This window comes from Melopsittacus undulatus, chromosome 3, assembly GCF_012275295.1.
Source record: "Melopsittacus undulatus isolate bMelUnd1 chromosome 3, bMelUnd1.mat.Z, whole genome shotgun sequence".
NCBI lineage: Eukaryota > Metazoa > Chordata > Aves > Psittaciformes > Psittaculidae > Melopsittacus > Melopsittacus undulatus.
In genome coordinates this window covers 8949588-8977338 of record NC_047529.1, presented here as the reverse complement: position 1 = coordinate 8977338, position 27751 = coordinate 8949588, and the positions used below count along the sequence as shown (strand labels likewise).

The following is a 27751-nucleotide window of genomic DNA, read 5'->3' as shown; positions in this document are numbered from 1 at the left end:
GAGGAGGCCACGAGGATGATCAGGGGACTGGAGCACCTCCTGTATGAAGACAGGCTGAGAAAGTTGGGGCTGTTCAGCCTGGAAAAGAGAAGGCTGCGTGGAGACCTCATAGCAGCCTTCCAGTATCTGAAGGGGGCCTACAGGGGTGCTGGAGAGGGACTATTCATTAGGGACTAGTGACAGGACAAGGGGTAACGGGTTGAAACTTAAACAGGGGAGGTTTAGATTGGATATAAGGAAGAAGTTCTTTACTGCAAGGGTGGTGAGGCACTGGAATGGGACAGGTTGTGTATGCTCCACCCCTGGCAGTGTTCAAGGCCAGGTTGGACAGAGCCTTGGGTGATATGGTTTAGTGTGAGGTGTCCCTGCCTATGGCAGGGGGGTTGGAACTGGATTATCTTAAGGTCCTTTCCAACCCTAAGTATTCTATGATTCTATCTTTCTACAGAGAATTCATCCCAGATTGGTGAGTGAATTTTGTAGGAATAACTGCAGCAATAGGGACCTTCAAAGCGTTTTCCTGCTTAATTTACTCCTTACTGCTAAGTGAATGGGGAAAGGTGATATTCAAATGGAACTGTAACAAGTTGGTTTTGTGCTGACTTCCATGTTGTGCAACGTGACAGGCATGTCCTCTTTTACTAGCAGCATTTTTTAAAGTCTGTACTAAAAATCAGTGCTGGTAAAGCAGGGTTCATGTGATGGGAGATGCAGGAAAAAACTAAGTTTCTGAATGTCTTTTAGCCTAACTACAAAAATATATGAAGTTGTGTTATCTCTCATGGTTATCTGAGTTGTTTAAAGTAGTAAATTCTGCTCTACTCCTCCTCATGTACATGACTGAAGTGCAGAGAGGCTGTAAATTACGTGGCTGCTTCAATCCTGCCTGGTGCCTGGATCTATCAGTTCTAATCCAGAAATCCCACAGTGGAAATGTAGCACTGCTGAACTCTGACACTTCCACACTTCATCAGTGGATACAGGTTCAGAGAAGGGCTCAGTACAGTGGGGATTTCAGCTGATCCTGAGGTGGTTGCCTTGTCCCTTTCTTTCCAAGGTCTAGACTTGCCCCTTCCCCAGCCTGCCTCCATGGGCTCTCATGTTGTGCTGCTGGTACAATACACTTCAAGTCAAACACACTTTTTTTTGTTAAAAGTCATCTCTTCCAAAATAAGAAGTGCAAACTGAAATAAAAAGTGCAATCAACATCTTTTTGACAATACGGCAGAGCATTAAATTTACAAATATAAAATAACAGCTGAATATTTAGTCTTGCTTAGAATTTTACAGAAAAAATAATCAGATAAAGTGCAAATAAAAATATGTATAATTTTTTTTTAGAAGGTTTCGTCATGTGTTTGCAAACAACTGATTTTGAACAGCAAAATATTTACAGTTTGGCAGTCTGTGAGCTATTGATAGAAGGTTCTTGTTCAAACAAGCACTGGTTTCTCATCTCTCAAGTTCTGCTTCCAGGATTTCTCCCCTTGTATCAACATCCATGGGATACATGCTTTTCTCTGGCAAGCTGTTCCGTGAAGGAATGTTGCTGTATTTCCCACACAGCCATTCTTGCTTCACTTTGCTTTTCCAGTAGTTTCTCAGTAATGTGATCTGATGGAAAAACAGGCAACTCAAGTCTTGGAAATGAACTGATTTCAGCTGCATTCAATGCAAGTAAGTTTTTGCATCGGAAGGGTAATGCTAGAAAAAGGATTTGAAATGTGTCTTTGGATATCTAGACAAAGCCCAGGAAGGTATGCTGCTACCAAGAAGGAGACCTTCATCTATTTCCAGCTTTTCTGTTCTAAGTTGGGTGGAGAATCACTTCTTGCTTTAATTCTTTGAAAGTAAAGATGAAAACCCTAAACCAGGAATTCATCTTCTTCCTTACTCCTTAAAAGAGATGCCTTTCCCTTTCTCTTCCTATTGAGGTTACTTGTGACCTTTAACTTATCTGGGCTCTTAATGCAGGCTGGCTGGTTTCTTCTCTTCAGCCCTTAGTGCAACCTTTTGTTGCAAGAAAACTGTCTTCAACCTTTTAGTGCAAGAAGATGCTGATTCTGTGTATTTGTTCCTTCTACTTCAAATCCCCACCAGATAAGATAGAGAATCAGTACAGGTAGTTCTGGAAATTCCTGTGCAAGAGGAGCAAGACCTGTACATTCAAAAGGCAGCCACTGCCTGCTCATGGCTTTGCCTCATACTGAAACACCTCTACATGTGAGAGTCCAGAACTAGGTTGTTTTGGGTTTGGGTTTTCCTTTTTTTGCTGCTGCATCTCTCTTTTCACCCTTCCATGGTCCCCCTGCTATTAAACACATCAGATAAAACAAGGTGGGGAATCACGCTGTAGTTGGTCCAGAGTGGTAACTGTGAAACCTCTCCCTTCCTGATCTACCTCAGCTTGCAGGCTGTGACAGATCTTCCAGTGTGATCAGCTCTGAACTCCTCAAAGCAGCTGTGACTGGGAGTGTGTGTGGGGAGAGTTTCAAAACAGCTTCTTGGAGCTTCTCCTTGTTTCCTTGTCTCTAAACTGATTATTTTTTTTCCTCCTGGATGCATGTTGCTTAAGGTGTACTGAAGCAGAGCTATCCAAGATGCAATTGTGGGAAGTCATTCCTCACCGGAACTATTCCCACCAAATACAACCAGAGAGCACATAGTGCCAAGTAGGGGTATGTTGTCTTCTACCCCCCAGCCCTGCCTACAGGAATGTGGGCTTTCTTCCATGCTAGGGCTGTGCAGACTTTGACGGAATGAGTCAGAGAACCATAAAATGGTTTGGGTTGGAAGGGATCTTAAAGCTCATTCAGTTCCAACCCCCTGCCATGGCCAGGGACTCCTTTCGCTAGAGCAGGTTGCTCCAAGCCCTGTCGAACCTGGCTCTGAATACTGCCAGGGATGGGGCATCCACAGCATCAGTGCTGAGGCTGTGTGGGGTGGTGAGAACTAAACGGAACAATCTCAGCTGGCCAGATGTGGTCGTGGGCAGGAAGCAGGTCCGCCTGGACTCATCACTGTGTGCATTTTACCAGATGTCTAGCTGTTGGGATGCACTACTGACCCATGCTGTGATTACAGCGGCTCTCCCATTACCCTGGGGCAGATAAGCTGAGCTGAAGTAATCTGACACGCTTTTATTGCCAATCCCAGAAGCCTCGTTGCTGGCGTTCCCTTTACCTTCCAGGAATACCCGTTCCCTCGGTCGCAGTCAAACTCCGGCTGGCACAAAGCCCGCACGCTCAGGCAGTGGTGTCTCCATAGGCGGTCGTTGCTCTCGATGACGCGGTGCCAGCCCTTGCACGTCACGGACGTGTGACACAAGCTCTCAACGTCCAGGACGCTGAAAATCCGGGAGCTGACCTCCGGTGGGAGGAGAACCACGAAGTCAGCGGGGCCTCCTCCTCCTCCTCGGGTCCCCGTCCATCCCCGCAGCCTCGGGGCAGGCAGGGCACCGCCTGTCACCGCCGGTGGCTGCGGTGATCCGCGGCCCCTGGGCCCGGCTCCGCTCCCTCCGGCATGGCGCTGATCCTGCCCGCTGGGGTGCCCGTGGGTCTCGGTGTGCGGTGCTTGTGGTTTGAGGCGAACCCTTCCGCTTCCCGGCTCTGCCGCTGCGTGTCATGTGACGGAGCGTCTGTACGTCATCAGCCGGCGCGCCCGGGACCCTCAGGCGAGTCTCGGTAGTGGCTGCGGTCGAGCCTTGCCCCGTCCGGTACCACCGAGGTGAGGCCGGTCCCTCTCCCGAGCACATCGAGTTACCAGTACATCGCCGAGGGGCCGGGCTGCGGCCTTCCCCGCCTCGCAGGCCGTGTGGTGTAGGGCGCATCTACTGGCCCTGCCGCTCCCGGCCGAGGTCGGGGTGGTTTTGTATCTCGATGCACCGTGTTCAGAGGGGCACACGCCAAGGCTGGAGCCCGTGCAGAACCGTCACCTCTTGGAGGGGCCTCTTGTGTGGGGCACTGCTTGGTCTCTTGTGTTCCTCTTCGGGAGGCAGCGAACAGCGTGGCCCATCAGTGTGTAACTGATGTGTAACTGATCCTGGCCTGTAATGCAGGAAGCTGTGGACGGGGCGGCAGCGGCTCCCGAGTGGTGCTGTGCAGTGCATGCAGCAGGAACTAAACATATAGACGAGATAGCAAGAAAGAATTCTGTACTGTGAGGGTGGTGAGACACGGACACAGGGTGTCCAGAGAAGCTGTGGTTGCCCTGGAAGTGTTCAAGGCCAGGTTGGATGGGGCTTGGGGCAACCTGGTTTAGTGGAAGGTGTCCCTGCCCATAGTAGGTGAGCTTTCGTGTGAATTGTCGAGTGGAAGGGTAAAGGGTTGAAGGGAAAACAGTTGCAGTTTTGGTGGCTTTGAACTGAGGCTTTTAAACCCAGCACTTGAGTGTGTGATGGCATCTCAAAGCTGCAGAACTGTAACCTTTAGTTACAAGAAGTGCTGGATTCATTGTGTGGCTGATCCTGAAAACTGGGTCTCAGTGGTGTTATCTCACTTTTACTGTAGAATCCAATTCCGGGAACTTTCAAAGCTTTGCAGAAAAATTCTAAGCTGTGATTTCAGCTTTCTCAAAGTTTTGTCCTGGCAGGGACTAGTATAAATTATATACTCAAAACCCAAATCACTACAGTGGAGGTCAGCAGGGATTGGAACATTTTTGTTCAGGATATTTCTAGTGGAAGGTAGAAAGGAAGGAATGTTTGTTTCCTCTGCAAATTGATGTAAGAGTATGTTACATTCAGTTTAGAAGTGTATTAATGTCAACGTTCAGACCAACTTCTGTGTTTGAGTAAAAAGCACATGTTTATATTTGTTTGAATAACAATTGTTTTGCTTTGTCAGGAAAAAAACGCAGGAGGCTGACGCCTAAGAAACACCGAGTGTTCCCCCTGTTGAGACATCTTGTCGTCCATTGTTAATAGAACCAGCTTGTTCCAACCCTGAGGTACAGGGAGCTGCAAAAATGACAAAAAATGCTGCTACTTCCAGACATTCGGTGGGTGCTTAATTTTTTAAGTTAAGGTTTATCATTTGTAGGCATGTGTTGAAAGGTGTTGTGTTTTCTAAACCCAGTTCTTTTCTTCTCTGAGGAGTAAATTACGACAAAGTTGTAGATTCAAAATATCTGTTGTTTTATTGATTAGGACTGTGTGCTACACAGGTATATGAATATATTTGTATTGTGTATTTATGGTTATGATAATTATGGTGCAATAATTTGTTCTCTCAAATATACAAAAATTGCTGTTGCTACAGGAATATTTTGACCTAACAATATTGTAGCTGAGTTCAGTACTACAGAGCAAAGTCCAGGTCTGGGCTGTGGTCTGTGTTGGTACTTGCAAAGGCCTAGAGGAATGAATACCTGTTCTTCCAACCAGCCTAAAAGCCTCTGAAATGTGCATCTGCAGTGTTGGACTGTGGTGATGCTTTGTGCTGGCAACAAATAATATCTGTTTGTAGCATACTAGTGGCCTATTTCACTTGAATTGTGCAGTTGTGATGGAGTTGTGTTGTCAAGATCCATCCAGACACAGAAAGAAGCATCCCGCTTTTCCCTGGCAGCCAGTTTGCTGTCCAGCAAAACAGAGTTTTCAAAGCAAGAATTTTCTTCCCCTTTTAAACACTGCCAAGTCAAATGGCTTTCAGACAGTCTGATAAATAGTATATGGAGCCAGTAGGATTCTCCTTGGTTCTTCTTTTGTGTGTCTACCAACATAGTGCTAAAAGGAATAAACTGATCAACATCATTGTATAGTAGATAATAACAACATCTGCATAAAGGTAATGAAATGTCAGCAGTTACTGAGCTGAGATTTCTGTGATAGATACCTTTGAGTAGTAAGTAGAGATTGAAGCAGATGGAATGACTTAGAGTAAATAAGTATGTCCTGAATGTGATTTTGATGTATTTACATTGTTTACACAGATGAGTTAGAGTGTGGTTGTTTTCTGGAGAAAGGAATTGAAAGAATGCTAGCAAGACTTTTTTGTTGTTTTTCCTTGTTGGTTGGTTGGGGTTTTGGTTGTTTGGGTCTTTGGGGGGTGGGTTGCCTGTTTTGACAAACAGGCATTTGTTAAACCTGCTCTTTCTCTTATCTTTACATGTGGAAACTCTAGACCAAGACAGGTGCTGGTAAAGCTCGTCTTTGAAATTTTCAGTTTGTAGCCTTTTAGATATTTATTCCAAAGGTCTGAGGAGGTTGTTTTTTTTTTCCTGCATTCATGTTTCTACAGATGTCATTTTTCTAAGTGGAGTAGAAAAAAAAATGTAAAAAATCAGGCAATTGGCACCATCCAAAAAGCAGGTAGTTAGCCAGGCTGTGTTTGAAGGACATAATTGGGTACAAACTTGTGATTTAGGTTTTTTCCCCCTCTTCTGTAACTGGAAAAAGGTACTGAACAGTAGATGTTGTTTCAGGCTCCTCCTTTTGATGATAATGCAAGTGAACAGTCAAAATCTACCTGGAGAAAGAGAGTGCTTCCATCTTGGATGCTGGAAAAAGATCTCCTGGTTGAGAGAATTTCTGAGCCTGTACCGAAAGGAGGTAGGTTTGCCGTGTGGTATATTTGCATACCAATATCCATTTCTGTGCTTTGTTATAATTTTCCTCAACTATAATGGTGGTAGTAGAAAGTATTAATGTGTTACTTCTCTTTCCATGCTCCATTCCTTTGCTGCTGACAGAGACTGACTTCTGTTACCTCCTTTCTCATCAGTCCTATAGGCGTGACAGAGTTCTTCATGATCAGTTGATTTTATGTTCCATTTTTAGTTTTTGTTTTCTTTTTAATGCCAGGTAATACACTGTCTTCTGACACCCTTTCCTATAAGCTTTACAAATTCTATGTAGTTTCTGTACCTTTAATTCCAAGCCTTCTCCACGTTTAGGTCACTGATGTGTTGCCCTTCTAAATTGAGTTTCTTCCAGTTTCACAGGTCTTAAAGGTAGTTTTGCTTGGTTTTTTTTTTTGATGGTTGTCTGTGTTAGTTTTTTAACTGTGACTGCATCCAACTTGATCACTTAGCCCAGAGTTACTTCTAGGAGGAGAAGTTCATAACGGTTTCTATATAGTAACTATATTCTGTATTGTTTCATACCAATATGAGGCCAAAATAGAATTGCATATCCTCTCGTCCTTTCCACAAAAGGAAATTGCTGAATGTATGATAACATCCTGCTGCTGTGTATCCGCAGTAACAGCATCAAAATAACTGTGTTCAGTCACTATCAATGGGAGGCACAGGGGTGCCACACTGGCACAATCCCAAGAAAAATTTCTAGCATGTTTGGCTTTGGTCCTGGGAGCTTGTTATGACTTCTAAAACTGCCATTAGACATTCTGTCACAAACTTGCCACAAGGCATTTATTGCTCTGATGACTTTTATTGGTGGAAGTGGAGGACTGAAGAAATGAGAGGAGAATGAATATGTACATTAACAGTTCTACCCCAGTGTTTCTGTCATTCTCTGTGTGCTCCACCCTGCTTGCAGTCATGTGGTGAGGTGTGAGGTGGTTTAGATGCTGACTTTCCTCTGGTAGCCAGTGTATGAACTGTGGTTGATGTGTGCCTGTCTGCTCCTCTGTGTCCTGCAGCTATTCCTTAATGCCTCTCTCCCCATCTTCTATTTCTGCTAAGCTGGTGTATGGAGAAATTTGGCTCTTGATGTCCAAGCAGGCCTGCAGAAATATTTCATACAGTGTCTGACCAATTGCTTCTTATCTCCTACAGTAAATGCAAGTGTCTGGGTGGATTGACCTGGACAATAGTGGCTTTAAAAACGTCTGTCGTATGCCAGTGAACACCCTACCTGTTCCTTTCCTCAAAAGCTAATTCTGAGAAACTGTCTTTTATTTTTCCTTTTGCCTTTCTTTCCCTTTCCAAACCTAGATTGTTCCTTGCTGACTTACTGCCTCAGATGTAAAAATTGCATCTACAAGAGGACTTCCACTGGCTGAGTCCAATGTGATTGTTTTCTTTATGTTTGGGTTGTTTTCTGAGGTTTGTTTATGTTCTTGTTTGTTTGTTTTTAGCAAGTGCTGTATATATGTGCATATAAGGCTTGTATCAAAGACTGAAGGTTTTGGTCATGTAGGAGCTGAGTTGGAGCTGTGAGGGTGTGCTGGGTTCAGCTGTAGCAGTCATTTTTCTCCTTTTCAGTAGCTGGTGCAAAGCTGTGTTTTTGACTTTCAGCCTAGAAACAGCGCTGATAACACCAATGTTTTTAGTTGTTGCTCAGTAATGTTTAATCTGACCAAGGACTTTGTGAGTCTCATGCTCGGCCAGGGAGGAGGGGAAGCTGAGACAGGATACAACCCAAACTAACCAAAGAGGTATTCCATACTACAGCACGTCATGCCCAGGATGTAAACTGGGGGCAGTTACCCAGAAGGGCTAGATCACTGCTGGGGTCGGGCTGGGTATCGGTTGGCGGGTGTTGAGTGGTTGTATTCTCTTCCCTTGTTATTTCCCTTATCATTATTATTATTGGTGGTAGCAGCAGTAATTTGTGTTACACCTTAGTTACTGGACTGTTTGTACCTCAGTCTATGGGAGTTACATTCTTTTGATTCTCCTCCCCATTGCTTCAGGAGTGGGAGGAGGAAAGGAGGGGAGTGAGCGAACTGCTACATGGTACTGAATTACCATACCAGCTGGGCTATAAGCCAGGACAGAGGGAACAGGCAACAGTTGTATGCTGTTGAAGGCTTGACCTTGAAGAAGGTAGAAACACAACCACTATTGGAGCTGTTTAAAAAACCATTATGTGAAATCATGATTCTAGCTTAGAATGGGCTGCTGTAAAAAAACAGCTAATCTCTTCTGTATATCTGAAATACTCCCTTAAAATTGTGAAACAGTTTGCATATTTTTAGGGTTGTATTGGATGGGAAGGTAGAAAAGTTGAGAGCAAAACTAAAAGGCTGCTCTTTCATTTATTTGCCGTTTTTTTTTTTTGTCTGTCTTCTACTGGAAAGGTAAGGCTAATCTGTGGTTTTGAATTTGGGTGTTAAAATTTGGAAAAGTCCTTGTTTCATACACATGACTTTGGCATGTCAGTATTTTGTGAAGGGGAAGAGATTTTGAAGTCATGCAAAATGGCATCAAGTATCTTCCTTCTGAATGCATTTCGCAGCAGGTGGAGCTGTAAGAAAACCAGGACAACAGCCTTAGGTGTCTCCCAGCTGTGTATCCAGAAAATACTACTTCAGTACAGAGATCTTACAGTTTTCTGAGGTGTGAAGCTTTCCAAAGAGAGGCACAATATTTGCTGCCTTTCTGTTGGTTACTATTCTGATTAGTTACATACTATTGTAACTAATAAATATTGGTTATTATTCTGATAGTTACATACTATTCTGATGAAATAATCAGCCATTATGTGGTTGACTAGGCAAGTGGGCATACACTGATTTTGCCATGTCCTTATTGGTGTTTGCTTGTATAAACTGGTAGTCTGAAGTGATACTTACATGATACATCTGTGGTAAAAGTTGTTCTTGGACATGTGGTTTACTTGATGAGTGTCCCTTGTGTAAATGAAATTGCCAGTGTTACTGATACAGTTAGTCCAGACCAATCTTTGCCATGTATTTAGTATTTTCCTCCAAATTCAGTCCAGAATATCCTTTGCCATGTGTTTATTGTTTTCTCCCAAATTTTCCCCTCAAGCATCTGTTTTATTCTAAGATGACATTTTTTTTACTCCTATAAGTGGGAAGTGAAATACATATTGTTGAAACAGCCTATGCGCAGCTGCTGCTATTTCTCATGCTTATGTTCAGTGTTCTCCTTTGCTGTGGCTTTAGATTTCTAACAGGATAAGGATTTTCTTGTAAAATTGCATTCTAAAAGTACCCTTTTATTTTTCTTTTAAGGTAATAGAATGAAAAAAGGCCAAAGATGGGGAGAAAGTAATATGGAGTCATTAGAATCAGAAGTAAATGCGCAGCAGAAAAAAAGGTCAGCTTCTGAAGAAACTATAGAGGATTTTGAAGGTGAAAAGGAAGATCAAAAGAAACGAAGCTGTCTTTCCACCCGTGTTCCTTCATCTCGGGTAATTATTGAGAGTGCAGATGGCAACGTCATGTTGAAGGTTGGGTCTACAACAGAAGTATGTGTTCTGCTTGTGATTTGCTCTTTAGCAGTTGTTTTGAAATGCCAGTCCATTGGCCAGGTCTGTGGCAAGGATCATGGAAGCCTTCAGAGTCTTGGGTTTCTAACACTTTCTTCTCAGGATCTGGGACTTAGGCCACAAATGTCCCGATAGAAATACCAGACTTTCAGCTTCAGAGTAAGAGGCTGGAAGACATGGGCCAATGTACTCTTTCTAGGAGTGGCTTGGTGTGTGGTTTCTTCTTTCTGAAAACTCTTTAGGGACAGGTGATGGTATGACACTGATGTAATGCAACATTGGATTTTGTCCATACTAGAGCCATTGTAGTTGGTGAACTTTTATGATCAGAAAATCAGGGTATGTGGCTCAGCAACTGCTGTGTTTTGAAGAAAGGTAGCATGGAGTGTGCTTATGCCACTATCTTAAAATCTGAGCCAAAAAAAGGAGGAAAAACCACCCCTGAAATACAAAATAAGCTGTGGAAGTTTTCCTAATCTCTAGCATTAGAATTGCCTGGATCTGTTCTAGGATCTGATAAAATACTGTTATTTGGTATGCATCATTGTTTTTGACACTGAAAACTATTCGGGTTTTGGTTTTGTTTTTTTAATTAAGCTTAAGGATAGTTGAAATGATCTACACATGGAGAGCATACCCTGTCAGGGTGGTTTTGCTGTTACATAGTGGTATCTTTATCTGAAAAGAGCAGTGAGCTTTGTTGTTGACTAGCTACATTAATATTAGCTGCAGTGCTGTTTTCTCTTTGTCAAATTACAAGGTGAGTGACTACATAATGAATTACTTCATTTTGCAGTTTTTAAGTGTAAAGCTTTACTTATTTTCTCCTAATAATTAGTCATTTTTATCCCAAGTGCAGTGTAAGATACTGCCTTCAGAGCTTTGCAGGAAAAAATAATGGGTTAGTACAAGCAAAAGTACTAATAAGAGACAGCTCTATAAGACAGGAGTTTTGATATCAGAATCATGCTCCTGCTGTTATATTTAAGGTGATTGAGAATACCTGCCAAAGAGTAGGAAGTAAAAAGGGTGTTAATTCTTCCCAGGGCCAGCAGCCGCCAGGTGGCAATGAGATCACATACGAGCTAGAACCAGGGCCAGCAGTGCTGATAGCTTCGGTTTTCCTTGATTGCAACCTGGTTTTAATTAGTACCTAATAAATGTGAAAGTGTTTGGTCTCATTATATGCAATAGAAGCAGTGGATTGAAGTGTGTAGTAGGCAAGTTGTAAATGGGAGTGGCAAATTAATTTAGTCCTCCTTTTGTTAATGAAGCTGCAGTTGTTTGCTGAGCCTGATTTTGTCAGTCTCAGTAAGTTATCTTTTATCTCCAGTTGAATTACTGAATATGCTGCTTTCAGGATCAGTTGATACTAATGTGGACTTTGTTCTTTCTTAATCACATTCTATCTCAAATCTAATTATCTCTGCTTTTGGTTAACCATTTTATGGGGCTTGCAATAAAAGGAACAAAATAAAATAGGAAACCACCAGCTGATTTTCAAGCTCTGCCAAACACATGTGTAAACTAAGTATAAATTTACTGGAGGGGAACTTAAGATAATAAACTGTAGAAAGCAGAGACCTTAAAATAGTTCTATAATGTTTTAAAGTAGCTCAGCCTTCAGTATAGGTATGCTTTCAGGTAATGTGTCAGTTATTAGGACAGTGTTCCTTTCTTCATTGTGTATCTCATATACTTATTTTTTAAAGCACACATCTCTTATTGTAAATGTATATTGCACCAACATTTAAAATGCAGCACTTGTCAAAACTGAAGTCTTTGCCTGATGATATTTACTGACAGACTTTTATGATTGAGAGTCACAATCTGATGCATTTAAGATGTATTGTGGTGGGATTAAGCTCAACGTATAAATCATGAATTTCCATGGGTCTCCCATATGATATTTTATGTAGAGAAATATATATTCCATATATCTTGGTACTTAAGGGGTTAAAATGAAATCTTTTATTGAAATGTGTGTTTTTCTAGATCCTACTATATCTTCACACATATAATCCTGATTCATTTTTCAGGAACAGTATTTCTAATAAATATTTTAAACTAAAGTCCTTGGATTATTCACAAGCTGAGGAAGTGAGAGAGGAGCCTGACTCCAATGTGAGGAAACTGGAGCAGAGGATGGTTGCTCTTGGATAAGTTGTTCTTTAAAGTGTATGTTTGTGTGTGTGTACTTCACTTGAGCCTTTCATTAAGCAGCTGTATTTAGCAGCTAACTGGAGTTTGGGAAGTGGAGCAGAAGATTTTAAAGGCTGGACCAGACTTTTCTCTCAAGGTCCTTTCCAACCTGGGCTGTTCTGTGATTCTCTTATATTGAAAATAATAAGGCAGAGTTTGACCTTAAAGCTTTTAATTCTGAAGAATGTAAATTTTCAGGTTCTTCAAAATATAACCTTGTTCCACAGAATACATCTGGATTTCCTCTTGAGAATACCATGAGAAACATGGAAGGAAATGGCAAGACTGGAACAAAAAAACATGGAAGTTCTCTGGAAAAAAATGATAGGCAGCTGAATAGTAAACGGTCCACAAAAGTAGGTCAGATCTCCAGTAAAGACAATAGAATTGAGGAAACAGAAAACAAAGAGCCCATTACTGGTTCCACAAGCCACCAAGCTCACTGGGGCAGGACTTCCCAAAATTTTGATGCCCAGGAAGGGATTCTTGAGCCTGATGCAAATCTGGATTATGAGACTGAAATTTCTGATTCACCCAGAAGTGCAGATGCTTCAGAAAGCTCCAGACAAACCAAGCATAAGAGGACACCTTGCATGTATGGATCAGGCTGTTACAGGTAAAGCAAAATTAAAACTAGCTTAAGGCTTGTTATTAAGAAGTAATGTATTAGCTATGGAAGAGGAAACAGTAAAGTTGTTACAAGCTTTGATTTGAAAATAAAACTTGGTAAAAAGAGGACTGATGAGAAGCAAATGGTGTAACAAGAATTTTTAAACTATGAAAGGAGGAGCCAGGGTGTCTTGTATTAGCAGGTAACTGTTAATGTAACCCAAACAAGGAGTGAAGTACTTCAGCAAATTAAAAGATGAAGTGGTGTAGGAAATAAACAGTAAGAAGAAAAGGTCCATTTTAAAAAGAAAACAACTAAAACCCATGTGTGTATGGTACAAGTACTGGAGGGAGAAGAGGTGTAGGTGGTTGAAATGAGCAACAGGCTTGTTTTATTAATGAAACTTTTATGGAAGATGCTTGTATTTATTGAAGTTATTACATGCTTTGTGATCTGAACACTTTAAATACCTATCGTCATCCCTATTTATTTTTAAGCTTTCAGTCCTCCACCTAAAACCAGAACAAGGAATACTTGCAAACTCCATATTAACCCTTTTCTGCTTAGTGTCTTTGGTAATATTTCAAGTGAAGAGCAGTATTTTTTAACTATCTCTTCTGTTACTCATTACCTCTCAATTTATGGTGAAATATAGAAATGTTTTGTGTGATACAAATATTCCAATGAAGTTCAAAACCACTAGTGCTGAGTGCTAGCAAATGACCAGTGACCTGACAAGTACATTTAGGAGAAAGTTTTGAGCTGTAGATAATCCATGTTCATTATAAGCACAAAAGATAAGGGTAATCCAGAAAACGGGGGGGGGGGGGGGGGGTAGGAGGAGTGGTGTGTGTGTGTCCTCTGATTTCTTCTTATTATTAACAATTCTTTTTCTTTTTCTTTTTTTCTTCTCCCCCAGTGGGCTTGAGCAATAGGAAAAAGCAGTGAGATTTAGAAAACAAAGAAGCACAAGTAGTTGGCTTATTGTGTATGTGAGGTGTGCCTACTGCTGTGGATAACTATATAGAATCATAGAATGTCAGTGCATATATATCTATATGTATCAGTAGCATAAAGCTGTTGTGTTAATGAACACATCAGACTTCCACTTTTCATGTACCTTTCTGTTACATACCTCGATTTTTGCCCTCAATGATTGAGAACACGTTTTTTGTTAGGCAGTTAAGCTGATTCAGTAGTACAAACGCAGCCTCTAGTTTGCTCTAACTACCTTTAATTTTGCTCAGACAAGTTTTTCCTTGTGTGTGTGGGTTACACTGATTTAATGCTCTGATACGATGAAGTATTCCTAATGTTTAGGAAAGCAGATTTTAATTACAGGTAATATGGAATAGGAGTTGGCATGTGCACATTTCTTCTGGGGTTTTTATTCTAAAACATTTGGTAGCAATACTTTTGGAAAGTGTGGCCTTATAAGAAAAAAGAATGCTCTGAAAAAACACATAAAATCTTACTTTGCCAGAGAATATTTCTAAGTAGGAAATATCAAAACCATCAGCTTTGATCTTCAGGAAATGTCAGGGGACTAAGCCTTTTTGTTTGCTGCAAAAGAAATATGCTTTCTAGTCTGTCTTAATAGTTGTTTTTGATGCAAGACCACTAAGTAGTCTTTCTGCATTGATGGGATAGCTGTGTTAGAGTAAAGCAAATCACTGTTATCCATATTCTTGACAACATGTACTGAAGTGTGACGTGAGTGGATACTTTGAAGGAGCACACTGATAGCGTATGCACAGTTTTCTGTTCCATAGTGTTTTTCTTATGCAAAAACTAGTTTTAGAGTTGTGAAGGAATGAGGGTTCCTTTGAGTACAACAGGTAGTTGGTTTCTTTCTCCTTCATGACTTTTAACTTTGTAAAAGGTGTCTTCAAACAAGAATATCTTCTAGCAAGTCAACATCTTAAATGAGTACTGTGTTAGTAACCGTAGCATTTCCCTAAAGATTTGTTTTTCTAGGTGAGGTTCGTTATTCATAAAATGTTATTTATCCAATAACTACATGCTCTTCAGTATTGTAGTCTTTATTGTGTACTCTCATATTAAGATATAATTGTGTTTTGGATAAAACTCCAGCATGTTTGGTACATGCTTAGTAAAATAGCATAAATTGAAAAGATTAAGTGTCCTATTAATTTTATTAGACTTCTCTAACATCTTAAACTTCTAGGATATAACCTTGTAACCCATAGTTCAGTTTCTGAATTTACTAATTTGAAAATGCTGCTTTTGAAAGACTCAAGCTTCATGCACACCTCTCACGCCAGGGATGCTTCTTTTCATTGTCCTTCAGTGTCATATTCTCTTTCTGAGATAGCCTGAAGCTTTACCACATTGCAAGAAACTGCTGTTAGGAGGCAAGTGTTCTGTGTGCATTATATCTGGCTATGTTTGTTGTCAAGTAACTTACTCTTTCAGCACTTTCTTGTGTTCATTTTTTTGTCTGCTGCTTGTTTTTCAAAGTTAGAAGAATAGGAAATTAGAACTAAAAATAGATCCAAGCCCACTTCTCCTTTTCAAGGGCTGCATAGAAGGGGTGTGGTAGACCTGTTCTCTGCTGATGGGTGTGTAAAAAGCTTTCTCACAACTGTCAAAGCGGTGCATGCTCAACCAGCCTTTGGGTTTGTATGTGTATTCTTCTAAATGCTTTGCTCCTTGTTTATGCAGGTAAGTATTTTTCCTTTCACCTTAAGCTTGTCAGCCAAAAACCTCTATCTGTCTTGTTTTGAGTCCTGTCTTCTAGTCTTTCAATATAGAACTGGGAAACACATTACATGCAGTTGTGGCATAACTTCAGGTTTGAATTCTGTGACTTTATAACTAATGCTGGTAATTCATTATATTTTCACTACCAGTTTCCTTACCAGCTAAAAAATAGCCCTTAAGATGTCAGGGCTCTCTGCATGTGATTATGAAGAGCCAGGGATTCGTTACTAATCAGTTAAACTTGCATTAGAAAATGCTTCCAAGTATCTTTTAGTAGCTGCACAGATGAAAAACTGAAATGTTTCACTAGGCAATATGCAACTTCTGCTTGAGGTGACTGCATTGATTTTGAAGAACTTGATAAGTTTTATTTGTGTAACGTTTATTTGCATAATTTTTTTGCATCATCAAGGGAAAGTACGCAAATCCAGAGCTGCTGTAAAAGCAGAGCTGCAGTAAGTGTGTTTGAGAAGGCAACTGTTGTAAGACTTTTATTCTTAAAATAGTTTTTAATTGGTTGATTTTTGTGAGAGCATAATTTCGTTTTGATCAAACAAATAACATATTCCTGTGCAGTGAGGTTTTGTGGTGAAACTGAGTAGCTTTGGAGTGCAGCTTACAGCGTGCTAGACGTTGTGTTCTTACCACTCAAACCCCTTATGCCCAAAACAGGAAAAGAAACCTCAAACAATCCAAACCCTTAATAAAAGGAAGAGATTTTTGCAAGGAGGGAAAATGTTTGCTTAATATAAGCGATGCACTTCTATGCTTCTGTTTATTTTGCTGGATATTGTTGCACAACACATAGAAGTGGAATGAGTACAAATTATCCAAGTAAAAGTAAGATAAAATATGATGTTTCTAATAGTCCTGAGTGTCTGAAGCAGGACATATGTAAAGTACTTCATACGTAACATATAATTTGAGGAGCATCATCAACTGGTCCAAAGAAGCCCTGTGATAGGGAGCATACATCAAGATCCTTTTGTTTAGTTTTTTTTTGTTTGTTTTTTTTTTTTAAAGGAAATGGATATCTCCTGAAATACAATAGATTGGATAATCAACAGCTATTAGGCTTTCTTTCCTTAGTGACTATGATGCTACATGTATTTTACTAGGAAGTAATTAAATACAATCATAGAATGGTTTGGGTTAGAAGGGTTCTTAAGGATTGTCTAGGTTCAATCGTCCTGCCACAGGCAAGAACACCTTCCACTAGGCCACGTTACTCAAAGGCCAGTCCAGCCTGGCCTTGAACACTGCCAGAGATGAGGCATCCACAATTTCACAGAACATCAGTTGCTTCTGTATCCCTTTGAGGTGGTGAATTTTGTTTCTAATTACTGAAAATTCTTGCTGCTATTGCTAATACGTAGTAAGCTCTATACATTCAGAAAACAAAGCAAGTAGCCTCTAAAATGACTTGTTCTCACTCATTTTTTAAATGGGAAAAGAAGTAGGCAGCCAGTCTGAGCTTGGGGTAAGAAGTGATGTTTCCTGAGAAACTGTTGTCAAAGACTGGTAAATGCAGCCTTGCAATGATTTACTTTACTGTAAAATTCTTTACTGTGAGGGTGGGGAGGCACAGGAACAGGTCCTCCAAAGAAGTGGTAAATGCTCCATCCCCTGGCAGTGTTCAAGGCCAGATTGGACAGAGCCTTGGGTGACATGCTCTTGTGTGAGGTGTCCCTGCCCATGGTAGGGGGTTGGATCTACATGATCTTAAAGCCCTTTCCAATGCAAACCATTCTATGATCCTATGATTTTTAATGAAACTGTATTTACTTACCCAGTCGTTTACAGAAATGAACAGAAAAGACTGGGACTGTAAGTCTGTCACCTGTGTAAAGAGATCCAAGAGACATTGGTTCTTTCATAAGCAGTGTATGGAAGAGTTCATCTGTAGCTTTCTTGTTGAGTTTCCTGAGTGGAAGATACAAGGCAAATGGAGATTTAAAGTATTAATACTAAATACCTAATTTTTTCAGATGCCTAAAAGGGAGGCCTGAATGACCAGTATTGCTCACAATGCTTAAGTAATCATTCTGCAAAAGTTGTAACAAAAGTTTTTATTTCTTATGGCAGTAGTTGAAATGCTGAAATTAGTATTTGCTGTTGCCTGTAAAGTTCCTAACAGGTCATTGTGAATTTAAAGGAAAGAATGCCTGTGATGGATGTGGGAGCTGTTGTATATGTAGCCGGCTACATAAGTGTTTCTGGCTTTGTGTTTCTAAATGCAGCTGTAGCAAGTGTAAATTAAAGCAGTAGGTAGTTTGCAGTTCAAAGTTGTTCTTCCTGCTTGAGGCAAGTAATTTGCACACACTGAAGGTTATACACTCTGTGAATTAGTGTGGTAAATTACTGAAGCATTTTGTGGATGCCTTTTGGAAAATCAACTATTAAATTAGCTCATATTTCTTGCTTTTAAATATTATGCTTGAAAAAAAAAGTGTCCTTAAAATAAATCGTAGGGGAAAAGTAGATTTGCTGTTGGTACCAGTATGTTCACTTTGACATAATGTTTTGTAATATGTTTTGGTCTGTCACATGGGTTTCTCCTGAAGTCCTAATGTGTTATTCTCTGTTCTTTTCAACATCACTTGCAGAAGTTTTATAAAGCAAACGTTTCTCTAAGTGATGTTTATGGCTGCTTTGTCTGGTATTGTTGCAGTCAAAGCTGTTGCCCAGAAGCAGAATTGTTCTTTCAGTGGTGTGTATATTGGTGTTCAATACTCGCTCACCTTGGATTCAGCTGCGTAAGTGTGGTAGAGCAAGAAGTTGTGGATGCCAGTAATGTGCTGTCATCACTAACACTGGTGTGATTCAACTACATACAGAATAGTTATGTTGTATGGTACATCGTTGTAATTTGATATTTCAGATGAAATGTCGTGATAGCCAGGACAAACTTGACAACATAATCAATGCAATGTCCAGCAGACTGCTCCGTCTAGAATAATACTCTGTCATTGTAAATATTCAAGTAGGCAGTAACTTGCATACAGAACAAAAATAATAGAGCCTGAGCTAACAGGCAAATCCCTCAAGGGTGTGGGGAGTCTTCAAATACAGCAGTTTTTCTGCTGCTGTGTGTTGGCTGTTCCAGCTTGAGCTAAGACTTCAGCAATGTTTTCCATGGCATTTCAATAGCTCCAGAGGGAATCGTGACTCAGCAAGTTGGCCACTGAGTAAGATTCATGCTATAAGACTACATCAGTAGATTGTGTCTGTTGGGGGTCTGAAACTTAAAGCTGATGGCAAATAGGAAAATCTGTGTTTTACTTTCTTTTGCAGCATATGCTGAGAAGAAACTTTTCTCCTGTTATCCTGAAAGGAGGTCTTACATTCTGCATAAAGTTGAATACTAAGAGCTCGTCTTTGTGTAACCACAGAAAAATGAGTTGTCACTGATTCAGTAACACCTTTCTTATCTTCTTGTATTTAAATGCAACAGTCAGGTCTCAATATTTGTTTTTTTTGCAGGAAGAATCCCATTCACTTTCAGCAGTTCAGTCACCCTAATGATGATGACTATTATGAAACAGAGACATTAGCTCAGGATAACAATGATAACCGGCCTGAATGTCCATATGGAACAGCTTGTTACAGGTAAGAAATGCTGTACAAAATGAGTTATCTTGTTTTACAGATTAAGAATGTTCTCCTCTGGAGTTGCAAAATAACAATAGAACAAAGAGTAGTTCTTGATATTAAATTTTGACTGTAACCTTCTGAAATTTACTGCAGACAGACTTGCCTTTAAAGCACCAGAGCCTGTGTGAGCTGGTGAACATGGAAACTACTCAGTGACCTAAAGATAAACACATTTTCACTTGTCAACATCTAGTAAACTGTTCTTCTTTTATATAAGCAATAATTTATTGCCTATATGTTCTTGATATGTAACTTTTAGCTTAAATTTTGATAACGTGTTTGTTGAGATTTTGTACAAAACCTCTTAATATTTGATTTGTTAGAAAACATAATTTAGTCACAGCAATAAAATGCAGTTTGTGGCTGACTGCTGTTTTTGTTAAACACTACAGATTTTCCTCAAAAGATTATTTTATTCCATTTGTTTCCAAATATCTAGGGTTTACACTTTTATTTAGCAGAGTTTAATGACTGCTGTGTAATTGATAAAATGGACAAAAGGATGTATTTTGAGGCAACGACACTTCTATGGAGGTATATTGAAAATAGCAGTTGCAGTGAATAAAGATTGTGCCTGAGCAGAAGCATTTTCTCCTCTGTCTCCCAGAAAGTGTGATGATCCTAAAGAGGGTGTTCTCTCTGAAATGGAACAAAAAGACTGTAACTTTTAAGAAAAAGACATGTTATATTGAGCTAATGCACAGAAAGTGTTTTCTCTTCTGAAAAGCATCTATGAGATGAATTTCTCATCCTGGGATGGGAAATCTGGCTTTATAACAGTAGTGAAATCACCAACATCCTTTTCAGGAGTACAAGAGATGCTTTATCCAAACCCAAACTCTTTCCTTCCAGATAAGAACATCTCTGTGCTGTATTAATGGATCATTTCTTAATCTGTGTTTCGTTCTGTGGTGGGTAGAGGCAAGAAGGCACCCACGAAGCAATGATAATTTTTTCAGCAAAACAACATGTAATTTGAAGAGGCTTTATGTTACATTTGTTGTGTTTATCTGTTGGTTACTATTTGAAGGGAGCATAACTGAATGATCAAGACTCTGTGCCTTGGGTAGGGATTGAATGGTCTGATGCTCACCACAGTAGTAAACCACTGAAATAGGCAATTCTTCGTGTTTCAGTACACTGTATTTAGTAGGAAGCTGTACTTCCATTTGTTTATTCAGATAGCCATCACTTGTAATGCACACATAATCTACTCTGGGACAGCAGTAGCTATAGAATTGTAAATCAAGTTGAAGCATGTGAATTTGTCACAGGTTATTTGAGATAAAACCAGGTTTTTCTGCTGAGGACTGAGAACATAAATCAGCAACTAGTTCTAGAAGCAGTCTTCGCAGCAAGGGTATTTTGTAAAATACACCAAAAATGTCTGCAGCTGCAGAAATGAATCTCAAGTTTTAAGCCTGTCACATGGATCAGTTCTTATCTCACTGAGCAAATGCATCTAATTTTACAACTTTGGAAACTATCTCATATCTTGGTTTTGATCAGACATCTATTTTTTTTTAATGCTGTAAGAAGAGGAAGACTTTCTTAGCCTGATTTGTATTTTCTCACTCTGTAGTCTATAAGCTGAGACGTTGTAGTAAGGCACTGGTCACAGAATTTTACTTTTAAAAATAATGAAAATGATTCATAAAATACCAAGGAGTTTTGGACCAAAAATACTAAGGAATTTTGGTCTTGTTAAGTGTGGAACAAAGTAGTGAATCAAGCTTAAATGGTTTTCTTCTTTGCAGGAAGAATCCTCAGCACAAGCTAGAATACAAGCACACTGCACCTCCAGGTAAGAACATTTGTTCAATACAGCTCAAAGTCAAGGGAAAAACCCCCCAAACCCAGCAACAAATACAAAAAACACTTGGAATAAAATGCTTTCATCTACTGTAAGTGAATAACTCTGCATTTGCAGCTTAGTCTGTATTGCCCTGCACCCTTGCTTTTCTCAAATGTGACTTCTTGCCCTTATCTGTGGCAGGGAGGATTCTGGCCACTGCAGACTTGCACTCACTTTTACACATGTTTTTCAAGTGAAGAGGGGTAGGCTGGCTCAGACACAACTGACACAGTTTGGTTGATTTGTACCTAAGGAATTGACAAAAATGCTATGTGGCAAGTGGCTGTTTTCGTGAGTTATAGGTGTTACTGAAAATCAAACACAGTATAGCATGACATTACTGGATCTCTGTATTCTACTTCCGTTGTTCAGAGCTGAAGTATTGCAATGAAAAGAGGGAATATATTTAGGTGCTACTGAAGTATTTTTCCACATTTCCAGTGGATACTGCAGTAAATTATTTTTATAGTTTTTCTCCCATCCCTATAGCAAATTATATACAGAGAAATATTTTATGCTTTATAAAGATTTATATCTTATGATTTTATACTTACTTTTTGTTCTTATTTTTCTTTTGTTAGGAAATCCTCAGATAGCATATAATTTTTCAAGTCTTGTGATGCTGTAAAGCAAACATTACAAGCATCTGTCATCTATTTTTTTATTTTATTTATTTTTAACCAGTGTTTTTCTTATGGAGAGAACAAAGTTTTGTACATATGTTCTCTTGAGGCTTGGAGGGAGTATAATGAAAAATGAATCTGAGTTTCTATTAAGAAATTTTTTACTCCTGTTTTGTATTCCAGGCTTTTTGAAAAACATGGGAATGTACTGTTTACATTTTGTCTGGTCTTAAAAAATTCAAAGAGATAGTTTGCATTTTCTTGTGCTTTTTCTTGATTATTTGGACTTGGAGATCTTTTCCACTTGAAATCCCAATGCAGTAAACAGTAGTTCAGAGCAGAACAGTTACAGAAATGTAATGACAAGGTATTTTACTTTAAAGATTCTGGATTATGGTATTATTAAGGAAAATTGCATTTATGGAAACAATGCTGTAAAATACTTAAATGCTTTGATATATCAATTTTCTGCTTAAAAAAAGAATCCCTGAACCAATATTAATGACATTTGTCTGCAGATGGCATGGGTCATAATTGTAAGAACAGTTCATCTGGATTTGTTTGGGCAGCAGAGTAGTTTTCATCCTGTAGATAGAGCAGAACCATTGCAGTATTAATTTTAATAGGTCAGTGTTCTGTTGTAGCAAACTCTATGAATAACTGTTGTGCTAGGCTGTAGTCTGTCCTGACTTACACCTTTCTTTTCTCTAGTAACTGAAAGAGCAACCCGGCAAAGAACTTCAAAAAATGGTGAGTATATTCCAATGTTATAAATGGGCACATCAGCATGAGACCACAGATCTGGAGTGCTTTTCCGGCATTTAATAGTGCTGGAGATGCTTGGTAATATTTACCTGAAGTAGCTGTTATTTTAGTAAAACCCAGCTTGCTTTTTTAAAAGTAATAGTGTTGAAATTGAATTTGTGCCAGGCTTCCTGGATAAGCATATCTGTACTTCCCTAGAAGCAGGCAAGAAAACAAACAAATGTTTTAAGCAGACACATGTGGCTGAATCAATTCTTCCTTCCTTACTCAGGGGTCATAATAGGATGAAAGGAATCCAGTATTTCTTTGCCCTGTAAAGATTTATTGCTCTTTAAACATTGAGATATTCCTTCTGCATTGCACTAAACTTTAAATAACTTTTGGGTGATATCTGTGCATGCTTATGAGCTTTTCTTATACTTACTGTGAAGTAATATACTAGCTTGTTAGGACTAAAATGTAGAAGGTTAATGGCTTTGAGTTGAGGGCAGCTTTCATGTTAAACTACAGATATGTCCTTCTTAGTTTCTTGTTGTCAGTGAGGATTATTAGTAGCACAAGCAAGCTGTAGTCTATCTCGATAATGTAAATTGTAATACTGTGGATGAATATCTCCCCATTTACCAGTGGCGCACCTAAGGTTGCTTTGCTGCTGCTGTGTTCACTTACACGTTGCAGGTGCATAAACTCCAGTTTTAAACACCCTTTAAGGTCAGTTTCCAGGCTGCTTTTGTGTATCAGCTTCCTATCTTTCTAAAGCAGTTTAAAAGTGAGCCTTTAGAGCAGTCTGAAAGTCTGATGATATGCCATCTTCACGTTCACTGACCTGAACAAGGCATGAGGAAGTGGAACTGCTGCATCTCAAATGGAAGTGGGAACTGGCTTGTCTTCCTTGAGGACACCAAGGTGTGGCTGGGCATTTCCTAAAGAAACCCTCAAGTTAGAGATACCTGCTTTCTAGAGCAAATAAATAAAAGTGCAAATACCTGTAGTTAGTTTTCTAGGCAGAGTGGTTTTGCCTCCAATTCTGTTGTGGATGAACGCAAGAAGATGCTTTTATTCTTTCCACTGAGAAATTTCTTTCCCATCTCATTTCCTTATCATGTATGTGTGCACTTTTGCCATCACCGAATGCTTGATATGATTGTATCTGTGAACTAGCACATTCTGAGGCTTGTTTGTTACCTGTATGCTTTGCCACATCCCATTATGCAAAGTACCAGCCTCAACCTGATCACTCTTCCCTTGTAGAAATGTGTATTCCAGCACAGTAAGAATTGTTAATAGCTTTGTAAGAACAGTGAGGGGTTAAGATTTTATAATGAGGCAACCAGGGAAGAACTGATCTTCTACACACAGGAAAGAAAGGAATTCATTTGTTAAAGTGCTGATCGCATTTACTGGTTGGATTTTTTCTTTTCTCCCAATGTCTTCTTGACCAGTTTCCTAGCTCTCTTGAGGACAAAAAGGTTGTGCTCAGCAGCATCATGTCTGAGGCAGTCACACTGAGCCATGTAAGATCACAGACAGTCAGGGTTCCATTAACTTTTATTCTGTGCTGTTTGGCACAATTACACTGTTAAGTGCACCATTAATTTCTGTGCAAGTGTATTTAAACTCCACCAGCCAAGAAAAGAAGAGTACTGCTTACCTGGCATTTGACATGGTTGGATTTTAACAGTTTTAGTCTAATTGTTACCAGACAGATTACAAATTGCCTGTAGAGAATGTGGTCTATGTTCTGAGAAATCATAGAAGGCTAATTACTGGGGGGAATAGTTGTAAGGCAGAAAGAGAAGAAAAATGTCAGTTATGCTGTATTAAACTGTTACTACTGAATGACCTCACTGCACTGCTGCTACTTAGCTGAATGATCTGCTGCAGCTATGCAGGATTCTTCTACACATTTCATTGTAGGTTTTCTAGCAAGTTGCTAAGCACTTACAAATATAACTCTTTGAAAGGGGTAGTTGGCAGACTTCTTCTCCCCACATGAAGGAGAAGCTTTCAGAGAAAGCTTCAAGGTCATCTTTACAGTACTAGGGAAGAGGCAGAGTTGTACCCAATGAGCAGCTTTAGGGGCAGTGGGGGTGAATTAAACTGTAGTGGAAAGAAGTGGAGTGGAAAGATGTGGGAAGATGTGCATCATTCATTGATACAATCTGTTGACGTACAGGAATGAAAAACATAGTCTGCTGCTTGTACATTTGTAGGAAAAACATGGAAGTAATATTTTGCCAGAATTCCTACTTCTGTTATAAAATACCACCCACAGTGCTGTGAAAGTGAAGAAGAGCTTTTCTTTGCTAAGCAGGTGTTGGGCTTATTATTGTCATAAGTTTAGTTTGAGAAGAGGGATTTTGTTCTTACTGTATTTAGCATCTTTGTTTTGATCTCTTCCCTCCAAGACATAATTCATTCTGCAGGACCATGGTCTGCGGTTCTTGTAAGAAACTCTGCCGGTATAGGTAAGCATAGGCATGATTGATTTCCCCTGAAGTCAGGTAAACAATAGTGGACTACAGCTGAAATTGGCAGTTGGCATTTTCAGGATCTTGTGCTAGGTGGTGCAGAGTTGGTCCTTCCAAGAATATTGGCCAGGATATTTCTCAGTTACATTACTGGCTGTGTCACATGTCTGACATTGTTCTCAGAGGTATTTCAGTGCCTCTGTAGCCAATTCAACCATGAAGTTATGTATTTGTGAGAACCTTGACTAATGCTTTTGATAACCTTGGGTGGGAGTTGCTATAAAGTCTTAGACTGTAAGGTAATTCTGGACTAGTGAAATAGGAAAATGTAACTGATAGAGGATGTGATCTGACTCTCTAAGATGCTGGTGTTCTTGTTTGTCTGTGATACACACAGCTTGAGTGCCCAGAGCTCTGACCTGAGTTTTCAAGAAGTTGCTAAGAAATGCTTATGGTTAATATAAACATTGATGATTTGGACTAGAGTCTGTAGCTGAGTTAAAAAAACCCAAACATGTTTATAGTTCATCTGAATGATAAGAACTGCTCAATAGATAACCTGTCAGTGATCTCATACAGATGATTTATTTTTAGATGAGATAAGAATGCAAAAATTAGAGGCTGGGAAGAAGAGGAATGAGGATGGGTTTACTCAGAGGTATGACTTAAGTGCAGAATAACACTATTGGAATATTAATAGACTTTGGCCAGTTATGAATTGTGTAAGAAAAATGGAGATGAGTAGGCTTGTGGAACAAGGGTTATGGACTTCTACCAAAATCAGGAAGCAGTAGAAATAGACTTGTTAAAGGCTCACAGCTACTGATAAATAGGAGGAGAAGGCAACGCTGCTATGGCAGCAGCTTTTTATAGACACTGCCAAGTTAGATAAGTAAGACTTCTTCAAATTGCAGAATTACCCTGCCTTGGGGAATGAGTTTAAATGCGCCAACATCTTTGAGCAATTAAAAGAATGCTTCAAGACAGGCTGTCTAAAGAGGTAGGAACATGCTGTGAGCAGTATCCATTTCTTGTAAACAGAGGTTTCTGAGTCTTTGTGTCAATACAGAGTATTGTGAAATACTGTGAAGAGAGAAGCCAATTTGAGTGCCAATGTAAGTTGTGAAGAAGCTGGACGGACAGCAGCTTAGAAAGCAGTGTGATGGAATAGACTGGACTGCAAAACAGGTTGCACCCAGCTCAGGAAAAAGTGTTCCGCTTTTGCTGTTTCTTTAACGCATGTTCAGAAAGGAAGCATAGACTATCCAGCAGGGATCCAAGTTGAGAACATAGGAGGTGAGTGATATAGGAGATTCCTTTCTCTTACCTGAAGCTCAGGAAAGAAATGAATGCGAGTTAAAAGCCATACCAGAGTAAGAGTATAAAATACTGGAAGATGTTGTCAAAAGGCCTGATACTGTTTTCCAGGTGCTGGAAGAAAAGCCAGTAAGGAAAACTTAAAGCGATCAGATGGGTAAGTGCTGCAGTAGAGGTCAGAGAGAGATGGAACAGCTTTTCATGACAGTCTTGAAAATCAGACCCAGAATTATTAGTGTTGGGTGGAGTGCTTTAGTTGATTCTTTCTTCTCTTGAGGAGGGAGACTAAGTATATGGTCTCTGGAAGGTCTCTAGTTCTGTATTTATGATACATGAATATATGACATTTTTGTTCTTACAGGAAAAAGGGCTGTGGAGAAAGATGGTGCCAGTGATGATGAACCAAATGAATATGACCTTGATGACAGCTTTATAGATGATGAGGAAGAGGAGTCTGACCCTATTGATGAAGACTCTGACTGGGAGCCAAGTTCAGAAGACAAGGATAAAGAAGATGTTGAGACACTTTTGCGAGAAGCACGTAGATTTGTTAAGACCAAAATGTAGCTGCACAGAACGTTAGAAGTCTGATCTGGTTGTGTTAAAACATGGATGTGCAAGGACAGGAACTGCTTTGAAAGCTGATTTTTTTCCTCAGTGATGTAGGCATTACAGAAAGATTTTAATGGTGGTGAGGGGGCTCACCAAACCTTTCATTTCCATATGTATTATTTTGTTGGGGTTTCTAGTTTCATTAAGTGGTGGCGCCAGAGGACTGAGCTCTGAAAAGTTTTGTTTGTTTCTTTCCCCCTCATCTATTTCTTTTGCAACACCACTGGTGTCTTTTAGTTTGAAATAAAATTTTAAAGGTTGTTAATGCTTCACCCTCCTGTACTTAAAAGAAGCATCTGCATTAGGAAAACTTTTTTTTTTGCTGAAATGCAATACATATACATAAATATATATATATATATGCATACACTGTGTTGAATGAAGAGGAGTTATGCTTCACACCTGCAGTATTGCAGACCTACTTGGCCATTGCTGGGGAATCTGTCTAAACCAGTTTTTTAATGTTCTTTTAAGTTGATGTAGTCTTAAATTTCATTATTCTGCTCTTGGCTTTCCTTTTAGATGTCATTTCTTTGATTTTCTTAATGTAAGTACTTAAATACAGGTTGTTTAAATCACTTGAGAACAGTATCTCAGTGCATCGAACCACTTGGGTGTCTCCACAACACTTATGGTGTATTTGTTCTTGTTACAGCAGTATCATTTGCTGTGCCTGTACATCACTGGAATTATGTTCAATTCACAGCAAATCCAAAGTCTTGGTGACTGTGTTTTTGCACAATTAAACTTGTAACATAGTGTGGGAAAAACCTGTAA

The 27751-nt window shown here is 39.7% G+C and overlaps 2 protein-coding genes across 2 annotated transcripts; one reads left to right on the top strand and one right to left on the bottom strand.

Moving 5' to 3' along the window:
* Positions 1-1228: 1228 nt before the first annotated feature.
* FBXO48 (F-box protein 48) lies at positions 1229-3829 on the bottom strand. Its single transcript, XM_034060384.1, has 3 exons — positions 3763-3829; positions 3184-3614; positions 1229-1614 (listed from the first exon to the last, which is right to left on the bottom strand). The coding sequence occupies exons 1-3, from the start codon at positions 3827-3829 to the stop codon at positions 1453-1455; spliced, it is 660 nt and encodes a 219-aa protein (XP_033916275.1). The 3' UTR covers positions 1229-1452.
* Positions 3575-27751, top strand: APLF (aprataxin and PNKP like factor). Its single transcript, XM_031047590.2, has 9 exons — positions 3575-3726; positions 4845-4998; positions 6424-6550; positions 9885-10063; positions 12571-12959; positions 19161-19286; positions 21089-21135; positions 22521-22559; positions 26724-27751. The coding sequence occupies exons 2-9, from the start codon at positions 4966-4968 to the stop codon at positions 26927-26929; spliced, it is 1146 nt and encodes a 381-aa protein (XP_030903450.2). The 5' UTR covers positions 3575-3726; positions 4845-4965; the 3' UTR covers positions 26930-27751.